Source organism: Acinonyx jubatus, chromosome B2 (assembly GCF_027475565.1).
Source record: "Acinonyx jubatus isolate Ajub_Pintada_27869175 chromosome B2, VMU_Ajub_asm_v1.0, whole genome shotgun sequence".
In the NCBI taxonomy this organism is placed as follows: Eukaryota; Metazoa; Chordata; class Mammalia; order Carnivora; family Felidae; genus Acinonyx; species Acinonyx jubatus.
Window position 1 is genome coordinate 16,958,498 of NC_069385.1, and position 27,089 is coordinate 16,985,586.

Sequence of the window (27,089 nt, forward strand, 5' to 3'; positions counted from 1 at the left end):
CTGTTTTGTATCTTCAATTCCATATTAAGGAAGTCCCATGATGTTTGTCTTTCTCTGACTAATTTCATTTAACATAATACCCTCTAGTTCCACCCACAGAATGAAAGATTTTCATTCTTTTTGATTGCCGCGTAATGCTCCATTGTGTATATATACCACATCTTTTTTATTCATCTGTTGATGGACATTTGGGCCCTTGCCATACCTTGGCTATTGTCAATGGCGCTGCTACAGACATTAGGGTGCATGTGTCCCTTCGAAACAGCACACCTGTATCCTGTGGATAAATCCCTAGTAGTGCAATTGCTGGGTCGTAGGGTAGCTCTATTTTTAGCTTTTTGAGCACCCTCCATACTGTTTTCCGGAGTGGCTGCTCCAGTTTGCATTCCCACCAGCAGAGCAAAAGGATGCCGTGCATCCTTGCCAACATCTGTTAGTCACTTAATTCTTGCTGTCTTAGTTCCTTCATTGGTAAAATGGGTATACTAATAGTACCAACTCGTGGCGGTTGTGAGGTTTAGATTTAAACCACCAAGCACCTAGTGCGGTGCTGGCACTTTGCAGCACTGGCTTATTGTCTTTGGCCGCCCACACTTGGATCAGGGTCAGGCGCATGGCTCCCAATTAACACTGAGCGAATGAAGAAGTGAATGAAATGAAGCGTTACCGAATCAGCTTCTGCAATGGACATTTTCACTCCTCTAATTCCACCAGTTGGCAAGGCCCCTGCAGCTAAAAATGGTTCCACCATATCATCTCCAAGCCTGGCCGGACTCCAGAGTAGACGGGTCTAAGAATAGAGCTGCTGAGCTTGATAAGAAAGACTGATCTGGGGCACACCCTGTCCCTTCCCGACTCCTGCCAGCCTGGACAGGCTGCTTCTAGTCGAGGTGTCTGCGTCCGATCCCACAGGGTAAAGCCTGTGAAGGAGAACTACAGAGACTTTCTCTTCAACTACCCTTAGCGAGAATCACGCCACCATATTCTGAAGGTCCCTCTCAGCGGTGCTTCTACTGGCTGAGAGTAGGTTCTCTGGATTTAGAAATGAAAATAAGTTTCTTTTTTTTTTTAAGTTTATTTATTTATTTTGAGAGAAAGAGAGGGAGAGAGAGAATCCCAAGCAGGCTGCACGTTGTCAGTGCCGAGCCTGATGAGGGGCTCGAACTCATGAACCAGGAGATCATGACCTGAGCCAAAATCAAGAGTCGGATACTTAACCGACTGAGCAACACAGGCGCCCCAAAGTGTATTTGTTTTTGAGACGGAAAGAGAGAGAGTGCACAGGGGAGGGGCAAAGAGAGAGGGAGAGAGAGAGAGAGAGAATCCCCAGCAAGCTCTGCACCACTAGTGCAGAGCCCGATGTAGACCTCGAACCCATGAACCGTGAGATCATGACCTGAGCCAAAATCAAGAGTCCGACGCTTGACTGACTGAACCACCCAGGCGCCCCAGAATTTGGTTTTAAAGACGTCTGGGTTTGAGAACTAGACCTGCCATTTGCCAGCTGTGTGCTCTTAGAGCAATTATGTAATCTGGGTACCTTAGTTAATCTATAAAATGGTGATGGTTCGAGTACCTACTTAATTGACTTGTTCAGATTACATAGCGTATGTAAAGTGTTTATCATACAGTAAATTGCAGTGGTTATTGTTACTAGTCAGTGACCTGCCCTATTCGTTTCTAACCATTCCACAGGTGCAGTGCTACCCTTGGCCCTGGGTTTGGCCATCACGGCTCTGCTGCTTCTCATGGTCGCTTGCCGACTACGCCTGGTGAAACAGAAACTTAAAAAAGCTCGTCCCATTACGTCTGAGGAATCTGACTACCTCATAAATGGGATGTATCTATAAAAGTGTCACTTAAATAGCTGGGGGGCGAGGATGTTTCACTTTTAATTCATACATATACTGGGTTCCGGATATTTAGAAACCTCTTTGGTTTGAACTGGGCTAAGAAAAATACCGAAACCCCAGAAAATTCTGAAAACCCCAAACCTTTGTTTTTATTTATTGTAGGAAGATTTTCTTTGGGAAGTGTGTGAAATATTTTGAAATTTAGAGAGGAGTCCGTCTGAGTAAAGACTCACACATCGAATTCTGACTTAGGTAAGCTGTCCCTGAAAATAGCAGTTTGCAGTTAGCCACGGCAGAAAATTCAGCGATTTGAGGGGTGGCCTTGGAATGGCGACGTTAACCCTTTACTTTCTGGAGGCCAACCACGGGCCCCTGGCAACCCGGGGCCTCTTGATACACGGCTTCCTCTTGTTCTGAGGCCCTCTTGTTCCTCACGCTAAGCTTCCCGTGATCTCCTTTCTCCTCTCCCCTTCAAAACCTGTCTCTAGGAATGGATCTCAAGTGAGTTTATACCTTCAATGAGCCGTTACCTATGGCAGGAGTATCTGTGCTAGAGCCCCATGAACACGTCAAGGAGGCCTCGGGGAAGGTGAATGTGAGTTTATCCCAGGGCCTCTGACATCATGTCATTTAGGGGGCTGCCTCATCAGGCTTACCTTTGGGTGAGAAAACCCCGACTTTGGATGACAAATAGCCATAACACGGTCGTGAAGGGAGCTGGGAAATCCTGGTGGAAGAAGAGGTGGCAGGTCAAACATTTCAATACAAACTCAGCTGAGGGCGAAGTGGGAGGAGGACAATTAGTTCTTTCTTGAATCTCCTCAGCACTGCTTGATGGTCCCGAACACAGCAGCTTTATTTCTGTAGTCGCTGGTTTTCAACACTAGTCTGTGTTGATGGAAGAGGAAGATGCATTCAAACTGGAAAGCTGAACGCTGAGTGGATTTGTAGGGGCAGCTTTTGTAAACATGCCACGTTTAAGGATCAGCAGGGTCTTTCATCCAATGGGATTGAGCCACTTTTCTCCACTATTTACTCAATGCTTCAGACGCTGTAACGTGCAATCAGCTAATGCCGGGCTTACGTATTCCCACAGCATAGAGCAGTCTTGCACAAATTCGTCTTTGCAGAAAACTGGCCGTCTGGCTTTGCATCTTTTCCCTGTTAATCAGTCTGTAGGATTTTTAAAGGCAAATTATTCCCATCATCACTTCATGCCGGGATTATACATGTTGTAGAAATCATTCTCCTTGAGAGGAATGTGGTGCCTGTCTACACTCACACGATGTTACCATTTACATAGTATGGCTTTTTTCTCATAAGTGGCAAATCTTCTAAAATGCTTGAACACATTGTAGAACACTTTATTTTCAGACTGAACCTGGGGTAAGTCGTTCCTTTGGCAAACGGCTTAATTTGGGTCAGAAATATAACGAACCCATTAAGAAATGGCAAGTTAGTTCTAGAAAAACAAAGAAACCGGTTACTTTTATGTCCTGAGAGGTCCAAGCATTTTGTTGAATATTAAGAATTGAGCAAAGATTTCAATCTCCCCTCCAGGGCAGGTTAGAGAAAGGACAGCACGAGTGACCTGAGGCCCTGGGCGCTCTCTGTGTGATGCCGTGCAGTGTCCTAGTCCAGAGAAGGACATCACCTGTAGCCATACGCGACACAATAAAAACTGCTGAGGCATGCATCTTTCAGCACATCTTTTATACGTGAAGAAATTAAAACACGATTTAGTATTGCTATGGTGTTGAAAGACTTGAGAAAAGATGTCCATATCCACGTGTACGATATCCCTTTCATAAATTGTATTTTATTCTTGTGACTTTAAACAACCATTTAACCTAATCATCATAAGTTGCTATTATTTACTGAGCTGTTCCTGTATTACCTGGATTTAATCCTATCAACCTTATCTTGCAAAGGGGGAAATTAGGAATTAGAGAAGGAGAATCGGGGTCTACAAAATATTTGTATTGTCAGATGGACTGAATGGGACTTTTGAAAGTCACCTTAACTGTGAGTATCTGACTGAAGGCATTCTGCATCTAAGATGATTTCAAAATAATTTTAGAGGGAAGCTTGTCCACGATTTGCTGCTCAAACATGTTCGTGTGTCTCACGTCTCTTCCTGAGAAAAGGCCCATCTGAGCCACCTTCCAGAAAACTCAGAGCTTCTTTCCTCCCGTCTCTACAAGCAGACAACAGCCAGTCTCCATCCTTCCAGAAGCTTGAATGCCAGTCACTCGAGTATCAGGTTTGTTCTCTTCCACAGGAAAATAACAGAATGTCTTCATCTTTCTCCTCCTGACTTTTCACAATCTGTGATTCGGCTCCATGATTCGCTTTCACACTTCCCAGCCCTCCTCAGTCACTGAGGGCTGTTTCATGTTGTCCTTTATCATATTTTCCCGCAACCCAAATGCGGAGATGCGTATTTCTATTTGTTCTTCAGTTTTGCTGTTCAGGGCAGACCTTGCCGATGAATTAACTGGGCTTCCCGTACATAAACATAGGACAGTGCGCTGTGCCCCAGGGCACGGGGCCGTCCGGGTCCTCACAACGTGCTGCCTGCATCACAGTCATGATGCTCCGTAACAGCAGCTTCTGGGCCTGGGATTGTCGCTGGGGGTCTCTTAAGTTACACTGTCGCCAGTTCGATGTTTGGGGATTGTACCGTTTTGTTCCTAGCAGAGTGACTCTCAATTATTTGTTCTCTTTACTGGACTCTAAGTTTTGTCTAACTGTTGGTGTTAAAACCGAATGAGGATTTCTAATGAAAAACTGCCCAAGCCAAACAGAAAAGCTTAGTTTGCTGTTCACAAATGTTCACATCTCCCTGGCTTTTTAATCAATTGTGATGCTGACTTTTTGGGGGGGCACTGGCCCTATTTTTCCCAGCTCTTTTGTCCTGCTCAATTCTCTCTAGTATTCTAAATAAAGTGCATATTTTATAGCTACTTTAAGAGCAAGCACAGATTTTTGGGGGGGTAAATGTCAAACCGCCAGGGATGAAAATACGGTTGGACACACCAAAGCTGCATGTGTTCAGAAATGAACTGAGTGGTTAGGACTGAGACTCCTCCATTTGCTTCATTTAGGTTTCCGTGTGTCTTCGTTCCTACTCATTTGAATTCTCCCATCACCTCTGTTTTTAGTCTTTGTTACCTCGCTGTAAATTGGAAAGAGATCAACTGACAATATCATTCAGCTTAAAGATGTTTTTATACAGTTATTTCAAAACATAGGAACCTTCTCAAAACACATTTTTTTTTTAACATTTATTTATTTTTGAGACAGAGAGAGACAGAGCATGAACAGGGGAGGGCCAGAGAGAGACAGAATCTGAAACAGGCTCCAGGCTCTGGGCTGTCAGCACAGAGCCCGACGCAGGGCTCGAACTCACGGACTGAGAGATCACGACCTGAGCCGAAGTCGGACGCTTAACCGACTGAGCCACCCAGGCGCCCCTCAAAACACATTTTAAAATGAGTTTAACTTTTACCAAAAAGCTTAAGGAAAATTGTACTGAGTATATGGACTTAAAAAAAAAAATCTTTCGTTTTCATCATTTCATACGACTGAAGACCCAAAAGTCCAAAAATATCAAAAGTCTATGTTCTCATATTTAAACAAAGCAGTTTCACAGATCAAAACAGAAATTTGGAAAAATCTCTAAATGTGTCATCTAGAAATGTGTGTATAGAAGAATGAAGAAATCAGAACCGTGAACTCTACAATCTGAGATCACGCCTTCAATGTTGTTTGCTGTTGAAGGGGAGCCAATCTGACACTCCTTTAACACACCCACCTGTAATGTCCGACCTGCTTTATCCAATTCTGTTCCCTACAAGCTAATCACATAAAGGAGCCAAGATCCCAAGAAGGGTGGCTCTTTTTCCCCAGAAAATCTCTGTAATTGATTTACAACTGACACGGTCGTGTTCACATGGAAATTCTGCAGTCTCTTTCATCTATAATGTAATTCCCAAGCAAAATCCTGACAAGATAATCACCCCAAAAAGCCTAAATAAACAGGGTTGGCAAAAAAAAATTATTCTATGTGATGTGATCTTTTGGGCGGGGGCATCACAGTGACGTATTTGGGGCGTGGGAACTCAAATATAAATGTCCTTGGCTGCCCCCGGCCCCTGGATTTCTGCTCTTGTATTTAAGATGTCCTCAGTGCTGCAATCACCTGCCCTTTGGACAAAAAAGTATTCTGATGCCTGTCCTATTAGGACACTCTGAGTAAGAATGAGCTCTTCAGCTCCAGCAGCCCTCGAACTTTCTCTCGTCTTGGAAAGGAAGTGAAGGGAAAGAACAAGGGGAAAGAGAGAGGGGAAGAGAGGGATTCACTGCCTCAGGACAGCCTCTATGGGAACTGAAAGTCAGATCTTTTCTCTCCCACCAGACAAGGAGCACTTCAAAAAGAATCCTGGCTCAAACAACACAAAGTCAGCTATAAAGGTGAAGCCTACAGAGGGGAACTAACATCTACCATGAGAGCACTGGTAGAAGGATTAAAGATAAGGAAACTCTTGGACTTGTTTCATTTTTATTATATTACGATACACAACTTCTGTGGGCTACACGGGCCAGCCAGTTTTCTTCACACAGGATTTTTTTTTTAATGTTTATTTGTTTTTGAGAGACAGAGACAGAGCACAAGCGGGGGAGGGACAGAGAGAGAGAGGGAGACACAGAATCCGAAGCAGACTCCAGGCTCTGCGCTGTCAGCAAGAGCCCGATGCAGGGCTCGAACTTGGGAATGGCGAGATCATGGCCTAGGCCGACATTGGACGCTCAACCAACTGAGCCACCCAGGTGCCCCTACGCAGGATTTTCTTACTGGCAATCTATTTGAGCCACCCTTTAAGTACAATGGGGACAAAACATTGTCATCTTCCTGAAAAATGATAGGAGAAATTAAGAGACATGAAACTGAAATCTGATCAGAACACTTCTTTTTTAAGTCTATTTATTTTTAAATGTTTATTTTGAGAGAGAGCAAGTAGGAGAGGGGTGGGGAGGGTGGGGGAGGGGAGAGGGAGAGAGAGAGAGAGAGAGAGAGAGAGAGAGAGAATCCCAAGCAGACAGCACAGAGCCTGATGCAGGTCTCAATACCACAAACCATGAAATCATGATCTGGGCCACAATCAAGAGTCGGACACCTAACTGAGCCACCCAGGTGTCCCTTAACTTTATTTATTTTGAGAGGGAGTGTGCCCAGGAGCAAGTCGGGGACGGGCACAGAGAGAGAAAGGGAGAAAGGGAATCCCAAGCAGGCTCTGCAGTGTCAGCACAGAGCCTGACACTGGGCTCGAACTCACAACTGTGAGATCATAGCTTGAGCTGAAATCAAGTTGGATGCTTAACTGAGCCACTCAGGCACCCCAAGATCAGGGCACTTTTACTTTACTAATGTAGTTCTTTAAGAATTTAGTGCATTGTAGGAAATGATTTATACCCTCAAGGAATGTAGCCCTTACCTAAGTTATTGGCCTTCTGAATCCCATTTAGAACATTTAAAAAATTACCCATGTTTGCTATTTCATTTACAACATTAGTATTCAATGCCCGTTGTCATATGAGCTCTTTTAGTACCACACCAAACTACTGGAAGATTCACTAACAGTTACCTGAAAAGCAGAAACACCTACCTCTCTAATGAAACAAAACTAAGGAGCTTTATTCCTCGGCTCACAATCTAATGCTATAGATGGTTTCAGATTTCAAAAAATTCATGAGCATTAAAATATTACTAAGAAAATGTTATCCTACTTTAAAATACATTGAATTTTTTTTTAATATTTTTTTAATGTTTATTCATTTTTGAAAGAGACAGAGCACAAGCAGGGGTGGGGCAGAGAGAGAGGGAGACACAGAATCTGAAGCAGGCTCCGGGCTCTGAGCTGTCAGCACAGAGCCCGACGTGGGGCTCGAACCCACGAACCGTGAGATCATGACCCAAGCTGAAGTCAGACGCTTAACCGACTGAGCCACCCAGGCGCTCCTAAAATACATTGAATTTTTAAGATACCTTAGGATAGGTACATTAAGCCAAATTAAAAAGTGTAATCAACTTTTTTTGAGCAATGGCAGTTTTTAAAAATTAAGGCAATGGATTTTAAATATTTACATGGACAATGATAATGTACTATTTTCCTAAAATGTCATTCCCCCCCCCCCCCACTAATGTTACTGATTGGAAAAGAGTTGAAATCCTCATTAGAAACTGGAGTTCTTCATTTTCATTCTTAACTGAGAACTAGGTTGGCCTTTAATAAAATCAAATCTATAAAATCATCTTGTTTCAACAGGAACACAGCAGACTGGAACTTTAAAAAATATTTTCACTGTCCTCTTTATACTGTTTAAAGGAATCACTTCTATTAAGAAACAATGGAATGCTAAAGTATTTTGGCGATTATGAATACTAAAGATTAAACATTTCTTATCTCTGGCACATACATAAACTCAGCTCTCTTAAAAAGAAAACTCTTATACCTAGTTAAAATTCATTTTTGCTTTCTGCCCCTATCAATGATCCCTTAAAATCCACTCCTGTTGGGGCACCTGGGGGGCTCACTCGGTTGAGTGTCCGCCTCTTGATTTCAGCTTGGGTCATGATCCCAGGGTTATGGGATCGAGCCCCACACTGGGCTCCATGCTGAGCAGGAGCCTGCTTGTACTGCTCTCTCTCTCTCTCTCTCTCTCTCTCTGTCCCTCCCTGCTCCTCTCCCACTCGTGCACGTGTGTGCATGCTCTCTCTCAAAATACATAAATAAACACTTAAAATTTGTTCACTCACAAAAGTATAAAATCCAACAGTAACGCCTGGCATGGCATTTGTCTATAGCAACCAGGTGGCACTTGGTCCTAGCGTATTTATAACCTGTCCCCTCAAGCCAGATTGCAAACTCCTTGAGAGTAAGGGCTTTTTTACATATGGTAGGAATTTAGATATAATAAAATGCTGGCAATCGCTATGAAGGATACAGACTAGTGGTTAAGAATCAATCTAAAATCCTAAAAGGATACCGGACCTTTGAAACTACCTCAAATGACATGGAGTCCTGGACCAAAAGGGCTCGTGGACTGGATCCAGAAGCGATGCCAACACCAGCAAACCAGCAGGGAACTAAAACTCACAAGTTTTAACTGCCAACTAACGCTAGTTTCCTGTGTGGGATCTTACCCAAGAGACACTAGTGAAAAAACATGTATGTGTGTATATTTTTTTAAAACCATTTTTAAACAAGTAAAGCTTAAGACTTTTAAGAAGTGGGGAAGAGGTGCCACACACACTAAGGATCAACTTGCCAGAATCAGACTCACTTGCACGCCGGGGGGGGGGGGGGGGGGGGGAGGGGGTTCTTTTGCTGAGAGTACTAGCTGTGCTAGATACACAGTTTGTATTTTTTCAAGTTCTAGAACTCCTGGAAAAACAAAGATCTTTTTATAAAAGGTATAAAATGACAATATTTAAACAAGATCCCAAAGCGTTACGGCCTTCTTAGAAACTCATTTTTACAGTCATCATATTAATACATATCTATTTCTTTTGAGAGAGCGAGAGTGAGTCGGGGGGGGGCAGAGAGGGAGAGGGAGAGGGAGACAGAATCCCAAGCAGGCTGCGCGCTGTCAGTGCAGAGCCCGATGGAGAGCTTGAACGCACGAAGCGTGAGATCACGACCTGAGCCGAAGTCAAGAGTCGGCTGCTTAACTGACGGAGCCACCCAGGTGCCCCAGGAAATGTTTACAGATGAGATGGGTTTTGTCACATTCATCCTTGACCTTCATTCACGCACTCATTCAGCATTTACTGTTCATCTGCAAGAGGGCAAGCCCCGTGTTAGGCAAAGAAGAATGATGAGGTGTGGTCCTGGTCCGCTGGAAACAGTCAGTCTAGCAACGTACCGCTGGAGGTATCTGTTCACCCACGCTACTCAGACGTCGTAAAGCGGAGCATCAGAGAAACCACTTTCTCTCCGTGATCTCTCTCAGTCAGCACTTCGTATCTGGTGGACATGTGGTTCTTTCCCGGGGATTCAAACACCACCAAGGCCTCTTTTACTTTTAACTTTATTTGGCAAAGCAGCTGCATAAACTGTTCAGTGACTAGGACCCAGCTTACACAGCATGTTAAATCCATATACGTTATCAGCAGCAAATCGGAAACAGAAAAAACAATACTGAGCTACAAGTCTCCTATAATTTTAAAGAGGGAAAGTACTATGTCAGTTATGTCCAATCCGAACAGCTAAGTGTTTTAAAGGACATCACCTGCCATCTTCGTAAGTTTTAATATTTACAAATGCTTAGTTTTAAGGTGACAAAGCAGCTGATTGTATCTACAACATGCTATTCTATGACACCACATCAAAAGCTTTAAAAAGGGAGCTCATCTCTATTTTCTTAGTGGCATCTAACAGACATCCAAAAACCAAGAATCCTAACTTGTGAATGGTGGTGTTATCTGATGTACAAAAGGAATCTGATAAATTAATATTGAAACAGAATTAAGTGTCTAAAAGAAAAACCACTCCTCAGAATCAATTCACAAACTAAGTTTTCCATTTGACAGAACCTCGTCTTTTAATATTTTAAAGTAAAGTGTGGGTGTGTTGAATTAATAAATCCACAAATTTATACTTTGCATCGCTCCTCTACCAATTCGGCTTCCGTGCCTCTTTGAAGAATTAGAAACCCTACAAAACCACACATTTTCATGCTGAAAATAATAGTGTAACAAAGTCCAAAACAAGCTGTGATGCTGTTGGTTTTCAAAAAGCTTTGAGAACTGAGATGAGCAATCCACTGTAATATTATATACTGGTCAAGCTGATGGCGCTTTTACAGTTCGTCCCTGGGGGTGAAAAAGAGAAATATGTCAGTAGGAGTTACATACTATAACTTTCTAGGAGTTCAGATACAATTATTACATAAGTACAAATACACCAATCCCCAAGCATTAAAAAGGGAGGAAAAAAAAAAGCAAAGCAAACAGTCCCAAGTCCAAGCAAAGATGGGAGTCAGCCATCCACACATCCCTCATGCTGCTCTGCAATGAAACGTGAAACCTCAAGGCCCTGAATTCTTTATTTTTTACTTCTTAAAGATAACTTTCTTCCTTTAAGAGCAAAAATTCAGAGAAACTTTAACTTCTCCATCTAGGAGCTTGCTAACACTGTTGATTAGAAAATGATGATGAGTATTTAGAGTTCAAATCATTTTTTATAGTTACATTTACAAAACTGGGCAAGAATTTGGTCTTTTGTTTAGAGTATCTGTTAGCAAGTGCTGCGTAGGTCCATCTCAACCCAAACTCTTTGGAAGAAAAACATCATCTGGAGGTGTGCTGTCTCTGTCAGCTGATTTCAGAAGGCAGCCTCATCAGCTCCAAAAGAAACCAGTCGCTCAGCCAGGCACAGCACCTTCCCAGCAACTGCCAGCGACAGGAAGGAAGGAATACAAATGCAGCCTAAAATAAATGGTATGGTATATAAATTACACCTCAATAGAGCTGTTAAAGGTAAAAAAATAAAGCTATCAAAAAAGCCAAAAAAACTTCAGAGTAGAGGGCAATGTGAGTGACAAAAACATCGCTAACCACACAAGAATTTTAGGGGTAAAGAAGTATGACGTTTGCAACTAAATCTCAAGTGATCTCAAGAAAAAATAGGATATACATGCATATATAAATAGAGAAGAGGGGGTGAGAAAGTGAATGTATAGAAACGTTAACCATTGGTAACTCTGGATGTAGAGATTCAGAAACTCTTCCTACTATTCTTACAATTAATCTGTAATAAAAATTAAAAAGTCTTTAAAAAGTTGTTAAAGTCAATGTGAAGGGAAGGTAAGTAAAGAGCTAAAGTTTCCCAGGTATGTGGTGAATTAAGGGACTATCAGACAATACGCTTTCTTTTAAAACTAAATTTTGTAAATTGTGTGAGAAATTATTTTAAAAATTACATCTGCCATAAACTGCCTTTGTCATAGAGTACTGGATTATCTGTTAAATGATAAATGATCATTTCTGGTCCCTTTTAATATATTCTTCTAAATAATGTAAATACTAGAATTCTCATAGAACAGCTTTTACTTAAATTCATGCAAGCATTAAAATATTTAAACTGCAAAGATTTCATACTTGCAAAATGCTCTTTTCATAAATTCACTTAACTCTTTTTAAAATGTAAACTGAAGATACTACTGTCTTTGCAAAATAATTTACTGTATTTGATTTACCTGTTGCAAGGCATTAAGGACATTGTAAACATATATCCTTATTGCCAACAACATAGCACAACACTTCCAAATGTCCTTTTCAATTAAAAATTGTTTTAAAAAAGAAAAGGATAAAAACTCTCAACAAACTAGGTATAGAGGAAACGTACCTCAACATAATAAAGGCCATATATGACAAGCCCACAGCTAACATCATACTCAACGGTGAAAAGCTGAAAGCTTTTCCTCTAAGATCAGGAACAAGACAAGGATGCCCACTCTCGCCACTTTTATTCAACATAGCACTGGAAATCCTAGCCAGAGCAATTAGGCAAGAAAAAGAAATAAAAGGCATCAAAATCGGAAAGAAAGAAGTAAAACTGTCTTTTTGCAGACAACATATTATATATAGAACACCCTAAAACCACCACCAAAAAAAAAAAAAAAAAAAATCAAAACTAATAAACCAATTCAATGAAGTTTCAGGAAACAAAATCAATATACAAAAATCAGTTGTGTTTCTATATACCAATAATGAACTATCAGAAAGAGAAATTAAAACAATCCCATTTATAATTGTATCAAAAAGAATAAAATATCTAAAATAAATTTAAACATGGTGAAAGATCTGGACACTGAAAAGTATAAGACATTAATGAAAGACATCGAAGAAGACACAATGCTCATGGATTGGAAGAATTAATACCGTTAAATATCCATACTACCAAAGCAATCTACTGATTCAATGCAATCCATATCAAAATCCCAACAGCATTTTTCACAGAAATAGAACAGCCCTAAAATTTGTATAGAACCACAAAAATCCCCAAATAGCCAAAGCAATTTTTAAAAAGAAAAACAAAGCTGGAGGTATTACACTTTCTGATTTTAAACTATATTACAAAGCTAGAGTAATCAAAACAATATGATATTACCATAAAAGAGACACATGGGTCAATGGAACAGAACAGAGAACCCAGAAATAAACCCACACATATATGGTCAATTAATTAAGGAGCCAAGAAAATACAATGGGGAAAAGATAGTGTCTTTAGTAAATGGTGCTGGGAAAACCAGACAGCCACATGCAAAAGAATGAAACTGGCCCATCTTACATCACACACAAAAAAATCAACTCCAAGTGGATTAAAGACTTGAATGTAAGACCTGGAACCATAAAACTAAACTTAATGTGGTAATCATTTTGTAGTATATACATACATCAGATCGCTATGTTGTACATGTAAAAGTAATGTAATGCTATGTCAATCATATCTCAATAAAACTGGGAAAAAATAGTATTGTAGAACAACTAACAATGTGGGACAATACTGATACCACTTTATTTAATAAAAAAGATTATAAAACTATACTATATGAACTCAGAATTACAAAAGAGCTATATACAGAACTATGGATAAAAGAGTAAAAAAAAATGTGTATACACATATATATCTCTACCAAAATGTTGATAATGTTTATCTCTAGGTTCTGACACTGTGGGTAATTTTTATTTCATTCTTTGTACTTCTAAAAATTTTTACATGGCACATGCATTATACTTTGGTAGTCAGAAACAGTATTACTAAAAACAAATAGAAGGAACTGTATAGCACTAAAAAGAAAAGGAAAAGAAATTAAGTTTATAAACCTGAATTTTAACATTTAGGGCACCAAAGAAAACCAAAAATTTGCTGTCAGTGCATGTATAACCTTGTCACATCCTATTACTCCAAAATCTATATAACTTTCAAGCTTTTATTTTTCCACTTAATATTCCAAATTCTACATAAATATCTTTCTTTAGCTGACTTACACATGTAGATCATTTATAATAAAAAGTATTATGTCCTGGGGTGCCTAGTTGGCTCAGTTGGTTAAGCATCCAACTCTTGATTTTGACTCAAGTCATGATCTCCCAGTTTGTGAGATCAAGCCCTACATCAGATTCTGTGTTGACAGTGTGGAGCCACTTAGGATTCTCTCTCTCCCTCTCTCTCTGCCCCTCCTTCGCTCACTCTCTCTCAAATAAACTTTAAAAATAAAGTATTATGTCCTAATTTCTAGAAAGGCTCTTTAAAATGGTTATATATGTGCTAAACATGTTCATTAGGTTAATAATTATATATATTATTATGTAATATATAACTATACTTAACTTATTAGGTTAATAACATTTGGGATTGTATATTCTTTATTGTATATTGTATATTCTTTACATTTATCTAATAAATGTAAAGATGTACTACCAGGAAACAATAATCAAAATCCACGAGTGTTTTCTAATTAATGGGTTTTCTGAGGTAATACAGTAGATTGTACAAAGCTTTATGAGAGACGTAAAAAGAATTCCAAAAGCAACAAAACACATCCCTGCCTTTAAGGGTGCAAAATATGTCATAATGCTGTAATGTCTGTCAAGAAATTTAAAAGGGATAATACGGGACGATACGGAACACAGGGTCAACCGGATACCCTAGGAACTACACTGTCGGCCTTAGAAATGCCCAAACGATTCATAACATGTTTTTCACTTTACAATGACATGGATAAACAAAGCGCTGATAGAATGAGAATGCTGACACATTCCTCAGCGTCACAAACCAGAGATGAACTTATTCCATTGACTCCTGTGGCTCTTAAAAATAAAAATAAAACTTACCAGATGTTTAACAAAATATTGATCTCTACATATATAAAATGAATATACTTATGTTAAATGAAACACAAATTTAAAAAGTATGAAGAGCTCATGAAGCAGCTGATACAACTATTACACATCCACGTCATGAACATACTACCACAGGTTCCAGGTCTATGGCCCCCACGTCTGGCATCGTCTCTTATCACTCCGCCAAAACTAGAAATGACCTCCCTTCCAAGCATAAGGAAACAGAAGTCTACACGCAGGCTTGGGGCTTTATGTGGCATGAGAACGCAGCATGCCCACCACCACTGCTCTTGTTTTCCCACATAGTTTCTATCGAAGGTCCCCAGCAAAGACTGCACCTCACCCTCACAGAGCACCGCAATCGGCTCTGGATTCCTCAGGAAGAGGAGGACGGAAAGCTGGTGGGAAACAAGAGAAGGTTCGGAAGAAAGCATGGGGATGAGCTGTTACATTAATCTGGAAGAAGATCCGAAAGAACAGAGATCACCTCACCTGGCAATAAAACTGAGGAGGAGCTTTTTAGATGATAATTCCCAAATGTGGGATGAACACTCAGAAAATGGCAAGCGACTCTTTTTAGCCACATTCTATCCTTACTACCACTGCCTTAATTCAGGCCACCACCATTTCACCCCTAGCTTGCTACAACCGCATTCTGTTTCAGACTCTAGCTCTGTCCCTTTCCAATCTACTCTCTACGCCACGGCCAGGGTCATCTTTCTGAAACGTAATTCTGATCACCTCACGGTCTGGCTTCAACACTTCAATTGCTCTCCTAAACACACTACACTCTAACTGGTTGTTTGTCTTCTTTAGATTTGTTTGGATCTCCCACATGACTAGAAGTCCCAAGAGAATGGTCGGTTTCACGTTCACAGCTGTGTATCCATGGCCCTAGTACAGTCCCTGGCAATGCTGTTCCTGCTCTCAGTGGGTTCCAGTCAAACTGTTTCCTCCCCCTGTGGCCCAGCATGGTAGGTCCCTGGTCCCTGGGTATGTCAAGACCCTTCACTATTCCCATAACCTTGCCTGTATTTCTTTGATTCGTCCTTTCACTAAAATCGCTTTAAAAATCCCTAGCTGAGCATACTTTCTATTTTCTGCCTCAATCCTGCCGGAGAGTTTAAGAATACAAATAGAAACGGTGGATTAATGGTCTCTTTCGATTTTCAGTTAACTGTTGTTTTACCCTTTCAAACATCTTATTTTCTAGTAATTTGTTTCAGCACAAATTTTTTTCAATGTGGCAGTTGTTTTTTTTTTCCAATGCTGTTTTCAGCATTCACCTTCACATTCTATAAACCTACACTCTTGAAAGATTTACAATTAAGTAACTGATTGTCTTTGTAAAACTATATCTTGGGGGGCACCTGGCTGGCTCAGTTGGTAGGGCATGCGACTCCTGATCTTAGGGTCAGGAGTTCAAGCCCCACATTGGGCACAGAACTTACTTAAAAACAAAAACAAAATCAAACTACATCTTTGGATGTAGGAAAAACGTGTCTGAACAAACAACATTTACAACAGAAAGAATTAAGAAGTCTTTCTAGTACAACTAGAGAAATGCCTCCAGTGATACATACATGTAAAATTGCTCAATCTTTTAAAAAGTTGAAGACCGAAAAGAAAAACAGACATATATATATCTACATATTTGGTAAATGACTAAATATTTGCCCATAAATTTAAAAGTTATTCTAACTTTAATATAAATAGTTCAGTTTTATAAAGGGTAAATATAGGTGTTGTGGAAACCTAGAGTTTATATGACCTGGGAAGAGGGAAGAACCTCTTCATGAAGGAAAAAAAAAGAGGACTAAAAACAAGACTGCCCAGAAAACTGGGAGGACCAGGAGAGACCCTAAGCACGTGAAGGCCCTGAAGCTTAAGTGTCACGAGCTTCATGCTAAACCCACCTCCGCTTATTACAGAAACAAAATAACTTTTTGTAATTCCTTCATCATCAAATTGACAGTAGAATGTTCAATACTAACATTTATTGTGTGTAAAAGAAAAAATTTAAATTATTAATGAAAATCTGAACTCTTACTTGGTAGCAAATGTCAGTGAGCTCAGTGATATGTTTGCCCCTTGTGTATAGCAGCAAAATCATACTGTTATGTAACAAGATAACCATCCTAGAAGCAAAGTCGAGGAAGTCTGTAATTAGTTGTTAAAAACTGTATGATTTTAACTGGCAAGACTCATAGCTTTTTAATTTCTTTTTTTAAAGCAGTGGCCGTGCTCCAGGTTAAAATTCAAAGAAAAGAGCTATATCCATATTAAGTGAAGAATGAAATGCAATTCCTAGTAAGACATCCCAGAAATGGCCAATCGGAGTTTAAAGAAAAACTCAGTTTTGAACAAACGGAGTTAGATGACCATTTTTGCAATCAAACATTTATTCAAAAAGTGTCTTTCCACTTTCCATAAGACAAGATTGAGGTCTATTAAACTTACAATCACCATTTTACTCACTAAAAAAATAAAAATAATTCTTTAAAAATAAGTACCCCTGTCAAAAAAAAAAAAATCCTAAAACAAGGAAACTGTAAAGCCTTTCTTATTTAGACATTTAATTTTAAATAGTCTTAGCTAGTGTCACTCTTATCGATTTCACTCCTTCCCACTGGAGGACGTGGGGAGGGGAAGGGAGAAGAAGGAGAGAGGAAGAAGAGAAACCTGGGCTTCAAACAAAATATTCAGATTATGCAGAGACACAAAACACAAGTAGGCATTATAATGAGCCATGCTGTACTGAAGATTATGCCGCATGCTGTTGGCCCTTTGGGTGGGTTTGTGAGACCTGGGCACTCCCTTTGAGCTTAGAGAATCCCCCCACCTCCCCAGGAACTCAGAGTGGCTTTAAAATGCGCTGGCCAGTTCTATAGACTGGGAGAAGTTTATGCCTTATAGTGGCTCTGAAACAGTAGCTGAATGTAAAACAGGCACAGGTTGTCAGACAGAATGTCAATGAACCTGACTGAAAGAGAGAAAGCAAGCTGAGAGGAACAATGTCCTCTCTGGGATTCTGACACCTTTGAAAACTGGGACAAGAGTATCTTTTCCCTTCTTTCTCTTTATGACTATGGTACAACAGGGGGTGGAAGGGGCAGGAAATGATGGCCCCTTCTCTTCAGACCAAAGCCTTTGTTTCCATGATCATACAGCAGTTACAAAAATGATCTGTGAATATAGAAAATTAATGGCTGATAATAAATTATCCTTAGAAAGTTCTGAACAGTGGCTAAAAGCCTCTTTGGAAAAATTAAAAAATTAAAAAACCAAGAGAAAGGAAAAAAACCCACCTTCGTGCCAACCAAGTCTCACCCCCCTTTCCCAAAGATATGAGTTAAACCAAAAGAAGGGCACACTCATGCGAAGTTTGTCTAGACTTTTAATGTAGTGAATTTCTGATGTTAGAATGGAGTAGCATAAAGGTGACAACCAAAAAAGCAGCCTTGTGGTCTAATGTCTTAGAATCCACACCCTTCACCTTGCGTGTGTGGAAGAAGAAAGAGCAGAAGATAAAATCACTTCCACCTGGCCCACTGCTTCTCTTTATCTGTTAAAGGCACGTAGATCACTCCCATCAGGGGCTTCATCTTGACACTGCCGTCCTGCAGCTTGTCGTACTGCTCCAGCATCTGGTTGCCACCTGCGGGGCCGACCGGCAGTATCAACCTCCCACCAGGCTTTAACTGGTCTATCAGCTAAAAGAAAAAGACACGCCAAATTACCGATTTTACGTTAAGACTCACTTTACTACACTATAAACAACTTCCCGCGTCCGTGGGCAGAAAGCAGAAATGTGCTTTATTTAGTACATACATACTTCGACTGTTAAACTTATTACTCAATTACCCATCGACCTCCTCTACTAAACTACCAGTTCTCTGATGACAGGGACTGTGATCTTATCTGTCTCTGTGCCCTTTGGCATCTAACATAGGACGCAGTACAACTGCAGGGCTCACAATGTTCAAGCTGAACCGCGTAAGCAGAACCATCCTCTCTTGGGAAGATCAAAGGCAAAGTAGGAAATTTCAGTGCCTGTTTTGAATCTTTGTGGTCTGGAGTGGGGAAGGAAGTGGGCAGTGCAGAAAATCAGCAAGGAATTCCTATTCTGACACTGCAGAATTTAGGGCATCACGGAGCTGAAAACAAGGAGACCTCGGTTTCACGACTGAATTTAGGATTACTGGCACCATGACAAAGGAAGGTAGGGCTGGAGTTCCTGAAGCATTAGAATGAGGACACCTTGTCAATGAAAAACCAAGAGTACTCAGTGAAAGCCCTTTTGGTCAGAAAACATTTAAACCCTATGTTACCATTTGAATGTAGCCTTCAAATGACCAGTAATCAAACATGGTAAGGAAGAAACTTTACTTTGGATAGTATCATCTCTCTCCTGGACCAGATGTCCTACCTTCTGAGATCTCGTGGCTTCCTCTTTTTGATTTTTCCTACTGTCTCTCTCTTCCCTCACTTTTTGATATTATTAAAGTGATTCCTCTAGAAGTATTCTGTGAAACAGTGCACAGAGTATTTTAAGAGAGAGAATGAGATCTTCAAGTCCAAAACTACCTTTATTTTACATATTTGACAATATGTGAGTATAGAATTCAAGGCTGGAAGTCATTTTCAGTTTAGATTTGTGATGGTTTGTTCTTCTGACTTGTTGATTCTTTTAAGCTCACTTATTTATTTTGAGGGAGAGAGAGCGCAGCATGTGCCTGTGCATAGTGTAGGGGCAAAGAGGGAGACAGAATCCCAAGCAGGCTCCATGCTAGTGTAGAGCCTGACACGGGGCTTGGAGCCGACCTCAAGAGTCAGACACTCAATGGACTGAGCCACACAAGTGCCCCTGACTTGATTCTAATGCTGCTGTTCTGCAGTCTGATACCTTTCTGATTAATCGTTAACAGATTATGTTCTATCTGGAAGCTTTTAGAATATCCCTGATATTCTAGCATTTCACGGTGATATTACGGTTCCATTTTTCCTCTCTTTTTTTTTAAAGTTTATTTTTTTTAAACTTCTTTTTTTATGTTTATTTTTGAGAAGGAGAGACAGAGACAGAGCATGAGCAGTGGAGGGGCTGAGAGACAGGGAGACACAGAATCTGAAGCAAGCTCTAGGCTCTGAGCTGTCAGCACAGAGCCCAATGTGGGGCTTGAACTCACGAAGGGTGAGATCATTACCTGGGCCAAAGTCAGACACTTAACTGAGACCCCCAGGTTCCCCTAAAGTTTATTTTGAGAGAGACAGCAAGCAGGGGAGGGACAGAGAGAGAGGGAGAAAGAGAGAATCCCAAGCAGGCTCTGCACTGTGAGAGCAAAGCCCGATGCGGGGTTCCAACCCACGAACCACAAGATCATGACCTGAGCCAAAACGAAGAGGTGGATGCTCAACTAACTGAGCCACTCAGGCACCCCTCCCTTTAAAAGAAAAAAAACAAACACATCATACTGGGCACTCAACAGACTTTTCAAACTATAGAATACTGTCCTTCAATTCTCGGAAATTTTCTTACTTAAGGCTTCGCACTAATTGTTCCTCATACAGAAATTTCAAGCAGCAGCCCCTTTTTTCAGACCCATGCTTCATCTGTGATTTCCAAGGTCCTGATGCCTCCAATTTCTAAGCCCTTTCAAAGTTCTGCAGAGTAGGGGCACCTGGGTGCCTGAGTCAGTTAAGTGTCCAACTTCGGCTCAGGTCATGATTTCACTGTGTGAGTTCGAGCCCCATGTCAGGCTTTACGCTGACAGTTTGGAGCCTGGAGCCTGCTTTGGATTCTGTGTGTGTGTGTGTATGTCTCTTTCTCTGCCCTTCCCCTGCTTGTGTGCTCTCTCTCTCTCTCTCTCAAAAATAAATAAAACTTAAAAAAAAAGAAAAAAAGCTCTGCAGAGCAAGCTGCTTCAGCAATGATTCCCTCTGCAGTCTCTTTAGTTCAACTTCCTCCGCCCTCCTGACTCAGTTATTACTCCATCTGCTTTCTATCTGCACATGCCACGGGGCTCAGGAGTGCAGGTGCAATCTCCTAGGTGATAATGAAATATGGACTTTGTGTTTCTGTTTCTTGTTTCTCCAGTTGTTTTGGGGTGATATACAAGAAAAGGCATAAACGTCTTTTCTGTTATCTTGAAACTGGAAAGCCCCTCCCTCCAGAATGTCTCTCTTTAATCAGATATATAAAAACCCCTATAACGCTTCCCAGTGCTACTGCAAACATTTAATTCCTATTGAGCTAAAGCCATAAACGCCCTTGGAGATCATCTCTGGGTCTTAGTGGGGAAGATAAGCCCTGTGTTTAAATACAGTTCTATTTCACATTTTAATTGTTCTTATTAGGCTGCCTTATAAATAAATAAATAAATAAATACCTATGGATCATGTGTCCACATGTGACCATTCATTGAAGTATTCATTTATGACATGTACATCTTTCTACAGCATATATGTATTTTTAATTTTAAATAAACTCTATGCCACACATGGGGATCAAACTCATGACCCTGAGATCAAGATTCGCATGCTCTACTGACTGAGACAGTCAGGCATCTCCTCTACAGCATATTAATCCTTCAACTAAAATGTGTTAGGGGGCGCCCAGGGACACCTGGGTGGCTCAGTCGGTTAAGCATCCGACTTCAGCTCGGGTCATGATCTTACATTTCTTGACTTCAAGCCCCGTGTCGGGCTCTGCACTGACAGCTCAGAGCCAGGAGCCTGCTTTGGATTCTGTGTCTCCCCCTCTCTCTGCCTTTCCCTGTTCATGCTCTGTTTCTCTGACAAATAAATACACATTTTAAAAAAAAGTGTTAAGGGGTGCCTGGTGGCTCAGTTGGTTGGGCATCCAACTCTTGATTTCAGCTCAGGTCATGATCCTAGGGTGGTGAATCAAGCCCCATGTCTGGCTCCACACTGAGCATGGAGCCTGCTTAAGGTTCTCTCTCTCTCCCTCTGCGCTTCTGCCCCTCTTCTGCACTCACGTTCTCCCTGTCTCTGAAATTAAAAAAAGATAGGGGCGCCTGGGTGGCTCAGTCGGTTGGGCGTCTGACTTCGGCTCAAGTCATGATCTCACGGTGTGTAAGTTCGAGCCCCGCATCGGGCTCTGTGCTGACAGCTCGGAGCTCGGAGCCTGGAGCTTGCTTCCGATTCCGTGTCTCCTTCTATCTCTGCCCCTCCCCCACTTGTGCTCTCTCTCTCTGTCTCTCAAAAATAAATAAATGTAAATAATAAAAAAAATTTTTTAATTAAAAAAAGATAAAAAATTAAAAATACAATGTGTTAAAACGACTGGTTTAGTTTTGTTTTTTTTTTAACAAGTAATACGGCCAGAGAAATGAAGTGATTTTCCCAAAGTCATTCAGCAGCCAATAAAGCAGGAAGTCAATGACCAGAACAAGTTCCTTAACTTTCAGCTTCTCATGAACTCCTCTACACATATAGAAAGGAACTTTTCCAGACTGGGGAGGGGCTGAGACTGGGCAGAAGAGGCAGTGTCACTCTCAGCCCCTAGTCATCTAGTCCAGACCTGTGGAAAACTCAGACTCCACAGAAGCCTAAGATCTCAGTGAACTTAATCAAGGATTATTAAGGGATGACATAAGTTTATCAGTCTTACTAAAATAAAAAAACAATTTTGTACTTAAATTATGTAATATACAATACTGGAATACCCTTCCCTCTCATCGCAACTATGCAAACCCTACTGTTCTTTAAGATTCAGTTGCAACTCCTTTCATGCATGTAGTTTCATTGATAACTCCAGGCAAAAATGTTCTCCCTCCCTTGAACTCTTACAGTACAGATTTTCTTCTGGCATCAACATATATTACATGTTAATGATAATGCTATCATATCATTAATTTTCCTGTTATATGTAGGACACTTGTTTTCCAGAATATAAGTTTTGTGAGGTAAAATGTATGACAAATACCTCCTGGTCTCACCCATGCATCCAACAATCTTGCATATTCTGGTATTTAATAAAATACCAAGTGATTATCAGATTATGAACTCCAGATGGATTTTCCTAATTCTATTGGTATACTAGTTCTTAGATGGATCAAACACTGCTTCAAACAAGGTAGCTACAAACTGTGATTTAGTAATCTTCAAGTCATTTACACAACTCTTTGCATATGAAAAAACCCCTGCATACTAAGTATAATGAAAATGCATGACATAAAAGTCTAATTATGTTTTGAACGTCATCTAGAAGTCATTTCTCTATAAATCTTTTATAGCTTTAGTTGACTGAAGCACAAAAACACAGGGAAAAAAACCCAACTCACTGCCTGGGGCACAACTGGGGCTGCAGCTCCTACATGAATAGCATCGTAAGGGGCTTCTTCGGCATATCCCATTCTTCCATCTCCCACTGAAAGAAAAGAAATTATGCTTTAAAAATCTGTTTGGACAGAACTACCCAGTGGGAAGAATTATAGGAGGTTTAAAACAGAGCAAGAGAGATTTTTAATAAATGATGCTGGGACAACTGGATATTCATATGGAAAAAATATATACTTGAACCTCTACCTCTTACATACACAAAAATCAATGTCAGAAAGATCAAAGACCTAAATGTGAAAAGGTAAAATGATAATGCTTCTGAGAAATAACATAGGGGCATATCTTCATGATTTTAGAGTAGTCTTAAAGAGGACACAGAAGAAGCTGGTAAGTCTGATACATTAAAATTAAGTACTTCTATTAATCAAGAAAGTACCAATACAAGTGAAAAGGCATGCCATGGAGTGGGAGAAGAGGTTTACAATATGAATAAATAGATAAAGGGCTAATCTATAGAAGTCCTACAAATCAAAGAGAAATATGAACAACTCAATATCTGAAAAAGACATTTCACAAAGGAGGAAATCCAAATGGTCAAACAAATGAAACAGTGTTCAACCTCACTAGTTAAGAGGAAAATACAAAATAAAACCACAAAGAGACACTGCTCTATACTAAGTGGGTAAAAAGAAAACTGACAGTATCAAGTGTTGGTAAGACACCGAGCACTAGCAACTCTGACACATTGCTGATGGGAATGTAAACTGGTTCAATCACTTTAAAAAAGTTTTGCAGTATCTATGGTTCCCTATGAACTTGCAATAATACTCTACATAAATAAATGCTTGTATTATGAGTGCACGTACACATTTGGAACTTTATACACATATGTTCACAGCAGCTTTCTAATTCCCCAAGTTAGAAACAACCCAAAATGTCCATCTATGGTAGAATAAACAAATTTTGATAATGGTCTTACAGTGGAATATTATACAGCAATAAAAATTAACTATATGATAAGATGGATGAATCTTTACAAATATAACATTGAATGAAAGAAGTCACTCATCATAGACTATATACTATATGGTTCCGTTTATCTAAAGTTCAAAATTAAATTGAACATTGTTTATGGAGGTGCAATTAGGTAGTAAATGCATAAAAGTAATGATGCTGGTTACCATTAAGGAGAAAGGAAAGTCTTCCGAGGAGGGAAAAGCAAGCAGAGGACATGTAAGCCACCAATAATATTCCCTTTCTTGATCACTGTGATTAATTAAACAGGTATTTCCTAAGCTTCACATTTATGCTTTATGCGTGTTTTGATGTTAGTTATATCTCACAACAGTACAAAGTATTCACATGGAAATATGTCCACTGTATACTGCTGAATGGAAAAGAGCAAACTACAGGACAGAATATATGAGTCAATTAAAAAAAAAAACATGTAGGGGCACCCGGGTGGCTCAGTCGGTTGAGCGTCCAACTTCGGCTCAGGTCATGATCTCACCGTTCGTGGGTTCGAGCCCCATGTCAGGCTCTGTGCTGACAGCTCAGAGACTGGAGCCTGCTTTGCATTCTGTGTCTCCCTCTCTCTATGCTCCTCCCCTGCTCACACCCTGTCTCTCTCTCAAGAATAAAGAAAGATTAGGGGCGCCTAGGTGGCTCAGTCGGTTGAGCATCCGACTTCGGCTCAGGTCATGATCTCGCAGTCTGTGAGTTCGAGCCCCGCGTCGGGCTCTGTGCTGACAGCTCAGAGCCTGGAGCCTGCTTCGGATTCTGTGTCCCCCTCTCTCTCTGCCCCTCCCCCACTCATGCTCTGTCTCTCTCTGTCTCAGAAATAAATAAACATTAAAAAAAATATATTTAAAAAAAAGTGTGTATATGTATATTTATTCACACATATAGTTATGTCTAGAAAACTTAAGAGGGAAAAGGAGGGGGTTTCTTTTTTATCTTACACATTTCTGCACTTTAAATTTTTCATAATGGGCACTTGATACCTTGCTATTACTTCTTAAAAAGCAATGAAGAAAGAACTCATTTTCTGAAACAGCTGACAGTCATATCAGCATCACAATTAACAGTAACTGTTTTCCTTACTTAGTACTTTAAAGTGAATGTTAAAAAAAAAGGCAAAAATTAGCTTGAATACTACTTAGCTTGCATGGGATCTTCTGAATATAAAAATTCTCTGGAGAGGAAATTTCGACAGTTTTCTGATACTCACCAACCAGCTGCACTCTCCCTGAAGACAAAAGCATCGGATCATCCTTTCTGACATTATTTATTGAGTCGTCTACTAGCTCTTTAATGTGGTCAATTCCGATGACTTTTCCGGTAGATCCAACCTAGAAATGAGGGAGCAATTCAATAGCTCACTGGCCTAAATTTGTCTTTCTGAAGTGTCACTAAAGTGTTTCCTCAGCTAAAATCATATTCTGCAATGTGAAATGAAGACAAAAGATTCAAGCCTCCAATTGTATGGTTATTCAGAATACTATAAAATATTTACGAAATACAACTTTCTCAGCTTTAACTCCCAAATGGATAAATGTATTTCAGTAGTTAAGCTAGAATAAATTACAAAAACTTGCAATACTAAAAACAAACAAACAAACAAAAAACCTTCTTTCTTCAATTTCTGATTTTTAAAGCCCAAACCCTGAAGTAAGACTTAACTGCCAATATTAAATTTTAATTTAAATTTCATCCAAAAGTGTGGCTTTAGGGGTGCCTGGCTCAGTCAGTTAAGCATCTGACTCTTGATTTCAGCTCAGGTCATGATCCCAGGGTTGTGGGACTGAGACCCACATTGGGCTCCACTGAGCATGGAGCCTGCTTAAGATTTCCCCTCCCGCCCCTCTCCCCTGCTCGCGTGCTCTCTATAAATAAATACATACATAAATACATAAATAAATAAATACATACATAAATAGATGAGGGCACCTATGTGGCTCAGTTGGTTAAACATCCAGCTCTTAGTTTTGACTCAGGTCATAAATCTCACAGATCATGAGTTTGAGCCCACCATCAGGCTCTGCATTGACAGCATGGAGCCTGCCTGGGATCCTTTCTCTCTCCCTCTCTCTGTCCCTTTCCTGCTGGTTCTTTCCCTCTCAAAATAAATTTAAAAATTAATAAATACATAAATAAATAAAAAAATAAAAAGTAAAAATGTCACTCTAAATATTAAAATGTTACATAAAAAATTCTATAGGGATTTCTGTACCTGATTCTACTGCCATATGTAGAAAATATAAAATACATAAAAATATTAAAGGCCCTAAATATAAATTATAAAATAACACAATAAAGACTCTGAAGTCAGAGTACCTGGGTTCACATATATGTTTCATCACTTATTTACAACTATACAACCTTGGCCAAGTTACTCTATGAATCAGGCTCCCCAGCTGTAAAATGAGGAAAAGGGGACATACCTCCTAAGTGATGTGAGAATTAAAAGCACTTAGAACACTAATTAGCACATAATAAATGTGTGAAAAACATTAAATTCACTTTAAAAAAAGATTATTCAGAAATCTAATGTTTTTTAAAAAGTGAATTTTTCTCTGAAACATAAATACGTCAAGTATCGAGAACACCACTAATTAAATATTAAGCTTTGGAAAAAAAAAAATCCTGATATTCCGTTAGTGATGACTTAGCTTCTACAAAACAAGTGAAACAACTGAAAAAAAAAAACAAAAAAAAAAAAACCTGATTCCTTATTATGTAACAGGTACTATTATGGATGGATATGTCAGTGAAAAAAAAAAATCAAATGAAATTCCCACCTCCCTGGAGCTCACATGCTAGTGGTCTGGTCTGCCAATTACATATTTACAACAAGTTAAGTAGATTCTGGTCCAAGACGCATCATCCATAAATCCCAACTTAACTAAACCAGAATCTTCCTATCTGGCCGCAAGGGACAAGACTTCATAATCAAATTGATTTGATTATCTGAGCACAGATAAACCTTTACTCAAGATGCCTGAATAGGCCTCCAGAGTTAT

General features: G+C 40.0%; 2 protein-coding genes across 8 annotated transcripts in view; one reads left to right on the plus strand and one right to left on the minus strand.

The window, feature by feature from the left end:
- Window positions 1-21,151, plus strand: part of LRP11 (LDL receptor related protein 11) — a 63,739-nt gene extending 42,588 nt beyond the window's left edge. For 3 of the 5 annotated variants that reach the window (XM_027056646.2, XM_027056645.2, XM_015064590.3), the window contains one exon: window positions 1,696-4,819. In XM_027056646.2, the coding sequence (XP_026912447.1) occupies window positions 1,696-1,850 (155 nt within the window). In that variant the 3' untranslated portion in view covers window positions 1,851-4,819. Of the gene's footprint in view, window positions 1-1,695; window positions 4,820-15,072 lie in introns of those variants that run through there. The other 2 variants (XR_008298273.1, XM_053222116.1) reach the window with 2 other exon arrangements.
- Window positions 9,931-27,089, minus strand: part of PCMT1 (protein-L-isoaspartate (D-aspartate) O-methyltransferase) — a 51,489-nt gene continuing 34,330 nt past the window's right edge. Inside the window, exons 5-9 of one of the 3 annotated variants that reach the window (XM_053222117.1) lie at window positions 25,298-25,418; window positions 23,070-23,155; window positions 18,310-18,479; window positions 12,266-12,409; window positions 9,931-10,731 (exon numbers count right to left, since the gene is read on the minus strand). In XM_053222117.1, the coding sequence (XP_053078092.1) occupies window positions 10,719-10,731; window positions 12,266-12,409; window positions 18,310-18,479; window positions 23,070-23,155; window positions 25,298-25,418 (534 nt within the window). In that variant the 3' untranslated portion in view covers window positions 9,931-10,718. Of the gene's footprint in view, window positions 10,732-12,265; window positions 12,410-18,262; window positions 18,480-23,069; window positions 23,156-25,297; window positions 25,419-27,089 lie in introns of all 3 variants that reach the window. The other 2 variants (XM_027056649.2, XM_027056648.2) reach the window with 2 other exon arrangements.